General features: G+C 36.1%; 1 protein-coding gene across 1 annotated transcript; it reads right to left on the reverse strand.

Moving 5' to 3' along the window:
- Nucleotides 1–512: 512 nt before the first annotated feature.
- LOC120282035 (polyadenylate-binding protein-interacting protein 7-like) lies at nt 513–5222 on the reverse strand. Its single transcript, XM_039288758.1, is given in 7 exon segments — nt 513–861; nt 941–1065; nt 1553–1623; nt 1744–2155; nt 2311–2571; nt 2573–3162; nt 4900–5222. Coding segments are annotated over 6 exon segments (1632 nt in total). The 5' UTR covers nt 3035–3162; nt 4900–5222; the 3' UTR covers nt 513–560.
- Nucleotides 5223–6201: the final 979 nt, after the last annotated feature.

The raw sequence follows: 6201 nt of genomic DNA on the forward strand, positions 1-6201 counted from the left end.
AAAAATTGACCCTTTTGTGATTTTATTTATTTATTTATTATTATTATTATTATTTTTTTGGAAAGAGCGTTGTTGTTGTTGTTGTTGAGAGATTTTAGAAAATAAATTAGAGAATCATTTTTCATATATTATATTTTAGATGTATAATCAAGAACCAAAATAGATATTTTTTTATATAATTCCAATATTGATATAGACAATTAGGTAATTCCAGGGAACAATTGAGCCAAACAGAAGGTGAATTATAAACAATGACAATGTAAAGAACTCAATTTCAATTTTAGCAGAGATAAGTGACGATTTTGAAAGGCAAAGAACAGCGGAATTCCGCTTGAAACTACAACCAAAAAGTGAATAACATCTAGTGTTTGTTTCATAATATTACACTGCTCTTGGGTTGTCAGATTTTACCCTTTTTTTTTGTCTTTTTTTTTTGCAGTTTTTTACTTTCTTTCTCTATCCCCTCTCCCTCTCATATACAAAATACAAGAATTGGAGTGTGTGATTTAGAGTTTTTCCAACTTTCCATTTTTCGGCGTATTCCTTTCCTTACAACGTTGTCAATATATCACAACCCGAAGCAGGCCTGGCTGGGGCTGTGTGTAGTGAAGGTTCTCCTCTAACAAATACTGTTCCACAGCGACCGGTAGCCTCGCCGGCGTTCGTGAGCCTTTCGTGTGGTGCCCGGTCCCAACACAGATCATGACCTGCGCCTGCCGTCCCACGGCCCTCGCTGCACTCCTCAGAGTGCTGAGCTCATGCTTTAGTACATGAATGGCTTCGCTGACATGGAGACCATGGAGATCAATTAGACGTTCCTGGCTCCGGCCATAGCTTTGAATATCCGAAGAAATGGGGTTCCTGAAACACTAATGAATGTCACATTTGTCTGAGTGGCAATGGATTTGATTAGAAGAAGATTATCATGGATTGGACGAACCTTTGACGATAAATAGCTTCTCTTGCTTTACCATGAGCTGCTTTCATCTGGATATTGTATAATTGTCCCTTCTCGCTAAGTTCTTTTGCTAGAGCCTTGTTGCCGATTAGATAAGCTTGGCGTGCCTGTCACGAAGCAATGACCATGAAAACTAAACACTGTTCAGAACAAGAATGTAGAATTTAGCATCAAAAAATACATTTATGAGTGCAACCTTTAAGACTTATTGCGGATTTAACAGTAGTCTTACTTTCAATACTATCCAAAGTTAAATACCATAACAGCATATAAATTGTCATAAAAGAAAAACAAAACACAATTCCCATTGATTTTTGATCTGATAATTGATCATTTCTATGTTATATTAATCAAATTTTGCTGCACCAACTAAGCCTGCTTATAATATCAAAATCCTAGAAAATACGCTCAGAGGCGGAGATAATGAAGGCATCACCAAATTCCAGAAACAACAAGCATTAGTACAAATAACAAAGTTCAACATACCTAGCCGTTGCCATCAACATTTATAAGGAAACATCCTTGAGAATGTCATCTATTAAAAAACAAATCCTTAATTATCGCAAAGTTCCAACATAAAATCAATATTCATACCTGGTCAAAGCATGCATTCCGAAGACGTGCAAAATCCCGAGCTTCTTCCCTTGACTCGGAATACATACTTGCTGGTATCTCAAAATATCAAGAAGTCATTAAGCAAAGATATAAAGAAAAAAAAAATGATGCAACCAAGCAAATATGTTGCAAAGTTAAAGAGATTTAAGTCAATAATAAAAAAAAATTACCCACAGCTTCTCCAGTTTCAAGCCAAACTGGAGCTGCCCGAGATGAACGAACACTTTGCATTTTATCTCCATAAGACAATTTGGCATTGCCATTTTGTGAGCTGGCTAGAAGTTGTGACATTCTGCTTGAACCTATTCTGCCATCTCCAGAGCCATTTCTTTCATACTTCCATTGGCCAGAATCTTGGGATGCAAGCTTTCGGACAGCAGAAGCAAAATCTGTGGCACCTCCAAAAATACTAGTTGCAGATCTGTAGGTATTGGGAGCTTGTCCTATGTCATCCCGGTTTACCTTTGAAAGTCCATTTTGCGTATCAGAAAGAGGAAGTGCTGGGAAATCCAATGGACTGAGGTTGGGAGATGCTGGTGTCTTTAAGTTCAAGTTCTGAGCAAAACCAGTATCTACCTGAAGCTGCAATTACAAGGTAATGTTAAGATGCCAAAAACCAACATATCAAACATATTGTTTCAAGGCCGCAAGACATCAATTTGACAAACTCTGCATCATTAGGCCACTAGTAGGGCCTTCCTTGAAGCTTGATTACAACCAAAATGGAGCATACATACCTCAAGCTGGGTGAGAATCTCAATTGTTAAGTTCAAATCACAACCATTTGCATAGTACACTTCTGCAAGGCTCTCTGCAGCAAAACCAGGAAATTGAGATGCCAAAAAGTCAACAGGATTGATGGCAGCATCCTGTAAAGCCGCTTGGTCACCTAGATCATTCAAAAAATTGGCACTGGAGTCTCCACTATACAGGAAGGTTTCCTGGTCAATAAGATTCTGATCCCCATTTACAAATTGCTCATCCCATGCACTGGCAGCCGAAATTCATAAAAACACCTGATGAATGATCACCGGCATATGCAGAACCTGAGTATGCCAAATTCTCAAGCAAGTTTAGATCATCACTGCCAAGGGACCTACCCTGGGTGGCGCCCAGCATCTGACTGGCTGCAACTACAGGGAATCCTAAAGTTTCAGCACTCTCATGGATTGATAAACTGTCAAGCGAGAGATTTCCAGGATCTTGTAATTCATTCTCACCCATAGCCTTGAAATCAGGCGTAATATCATCAGGAAGCTGATGACGCCAAAACCGGTGAGCTTCATCATCTGAGTAATTTGAATTGGATGACTCAGAACGATCCAAAACTGCTTTTCCTGATGTTCCTGCAATATCCAATCTGGTGGAATCTACAATTTTGGCACTTCCAAGTGGAGATCTGAAGGCTGAGGGAATGAATTCTGCCGCATTGGGATTTAAGGCAGTAGGTTTATTTGCCATAGTTGACTGGGTATCCTTGCTGTTTGAAAACCCTCTCACGGACAAATTCCTCTTTAATTAAAACAAAAGACCCTTTATCTATACAAGGTCTTTAGGAAAACGAGTTCTTTGAAGGACTTATCCCAACCCTGCGATCAAATATCCCAAAAAAAGAAAACAAGAAATTTAATGACTCAGACAATGAATCTGCAACTTATGGTATTTATAATTTATTCGGCAATGCCATGACATATTAAAAAAAACATCAATCACGTAAATGTACAACTTGAACTATCAATTACCTGAACAATTTTTTTTTTCTTTAAGAATTATAAAGCATCTTATGTAACCTAAGACAACAACCTCCAACACACTCACTAGAACAAGGCCATGGATATATTTGAAATGTACCACCTTCTCAAAGGAATTATCAAATGATAATATATTTGAGCACTTACTATGTTCTAACTATAATTCCAAAACCAAGCCATTATAATGGCTATAAAATTCAGTAACATAGTGCAGCTGTGTTACAAAGAAAAGTAACTTCTGCTTATGCTTATGCTTAAAATAATATTACAGCATGTAACAAAGAATAGTAACTTCTGAACCAATGCCTATCAGCTGATCTTATTAAATCATGCATTGATGAGTTAGCTTTAACATGTTCTTACTAATTTAATTGTTCAGGGAAGCATGGATAGAACCACACTAACAATACAAAATCAATAACACTATATCACCATAGCACCATCATAGCATCAATTACCCATATATTAGGAACAAAACAAAGGAAGAAAGAATTGTGGAGGTATATTATGGCCAGCACCAAACATGGCTTTGCATTGGCCATAAAACAATGCATGTCTATTGCAACGGTACAATGGAGGGCGGTACAAAGTAAAACATACATCCTTGGATATGAAAAGGGCACCCCTCCATTGGAATCCTCACATGATACAATCAAATATTAGACAATAATTTCACAGTAAATTACCTTATCAACAGTGAACTTTAGCTTCGGTTTGCCACCATCCAATGAACTTTAACTTTTGCCATTAAACCATGAAGTTTCCATTTTTAAGTAATGCATACCTTCTATCCAAATTTTGTTCTAATCACAATTTCCTGCTTATGTGGTATGAAACTTGTTTGGCTCTAAAACTTAAAACTTTATTTTCTCTCCAATTAAACTTAAAATTACATTACAATAAGCGGGAAGGAAAAACAAACACAAAAGATGGGCCTGAATCCTTCTAAATGAGAATACCACACTGTAACAACATAAAGTACAAAAAAACATGTAAAATTCCAATCGTTTCCTCTCTCTACTTAACTGAATTGTAAGTGATAATCAATGACAACTAAGAGTTACGCCTTAATCATAAAAACACATGGGGTCGACTACTGTCATGGAGCCTTTCTGTTCTCATAGATCCAAAAAAAGTGACACCACTCATCACTCAAGGGCCTCTGTACTTCATGTTTTCCCATGCCGCCTATAGTTCAACAAAAAAGCTGCCATAATACCTATCCTTGGTCGGATTTCAATTAAATTTCCAGCCAGACAACAAGCAAACACATCAAACAACATATCAATACCAAAATCATAAACAAAAAAAGACTACAAGGCCAAACCTTTCAAGATCTCAAGCAACAAAACCCCCAAAGTTCGCAGCTTTGACCCCCAAAAAAACCACAAAAAAATCAACAATCCAAGATACCTAATTCACCAACGGAAATCAACAGCTAAGACACCACGCAACACAGATCTACACAAAAATCCACAAAAAAATTCCAACAAAAAAACCCTCAAACATCAATGGATCTAAACAAAAATCTCAAGCTCCACATAAAAAAATAAAAAAACCAAGGAATTCCCTTACCTTTCCGAAGGTCAATGAGGAGATTACTAGAAAGAAATCGATCCATAATAAACACGTAGTAAACCCCAAGAAAACCAATCCGTTTCCACCGGCCCTCCAATTCAAGGTCAATTCCCAATATAAATCCTCGTTTGAGAGCTCGTTCCTTCGCGCCTCGTTGAACCGAAACCCTAGCTCTTGTTTGCAAGGTAGCTGAAGATGAACCCTTACCGTCCTCTCGATTTCGATCTCTCTCTCTCTCTCTCTCTCACTTCGATCGCTTTCGCTCTTCTCTTCTCTCCCTATTGACCTCTCTCTCTCTCTCTCTCTCTCTTCAATGAACCAACCGATGGCTCTTGTGGTTCTTTATAACTTCGATTCGATACGATTGCGATAAATCTTCTTCATAGATACGATGTCCGAACCCTTCGCCGCTTGATTCGACTTTTGCACGAATCTTGAGGCACTCTCCGGACTTGAGATTTTTTTATTCAATACGCTTTTTAAGACCATATATAAATATATAAAGTGAAATTATATATATATATATATATTTTAGCCCATCCCTGCATTTAATTGGCTTACTGGTGTTTAAAGTTTTAATTTATTGGCTAATTTTTTATTTTTATTTTTATTTTTTCTTTCATTTATTGAACTGACGTTACCTGAAACAAAAAGTATGTTTTACATCATTTAAATCTTTAGGATAAAATAAATAAAAAAAATAGTGAAAATACATTTATGATAAAAAAAATATTATTTTACTAAAATGAGTTAATGGAGCAAAACCCGACACTAGCTAGTATTGTATCGTTCTTAATATTAATCGAATGCTTGTATCTTGGTGTTCGTCTATCGCAGTGGATATAAAGTGAAGATTGATGAAGGTATCTCTACTGTCAGAAAAAATTTGAAATTTCTTAGATCATGTGTAAAGGAATTCGGTGACTCTTTACCTACCGATGAGGAGCATGACCCCGGCCCTGGCTAGCATTTGAGTTTGATGTAGCTTTAGGGGCTTTGGTTCTTTATTGTTGTTACTTTTTTGTTATTCTATTCTTACCACATCTAGTAGTAGCTATACTTATTTGTTCTTTTTTTGTTCTATCTAATTTAAATTGTTTATCCACTTATTCAAAAAGTTTAATGGAAAATGGGCTCAAATTTATAGAAAAAAAATCTTAATATTTAGAAGGGTATCTAATAAAATTATTTTTGAAAAAATACATTTATTTTAATAATTTAAATAAAAATTCCTTTTAAACAATCTGTATTTGTTAGATAAAAAAAAAAATAAAGAAGATAAAAATGTGGATATTATAA

Source organism: Dioscorea cayenensis, chromosome 18, assembly GCF_009730915.1.
Source record: "Dioscorea cayenensis subsp. rotundata cultivar TDr96_F1 chromosome 18, TDr96_F1_v2_PseudoChromosome.rev07_lg8_w22 25.fasta, whole genome shotgun sequence".
NCBI lineage: Eukaryota > Viridiplantae > Streptophyta > Magnoliopsida > Dioscoreales > Dioscoreaceae > Dioscorea > Dioscorea cayenensis.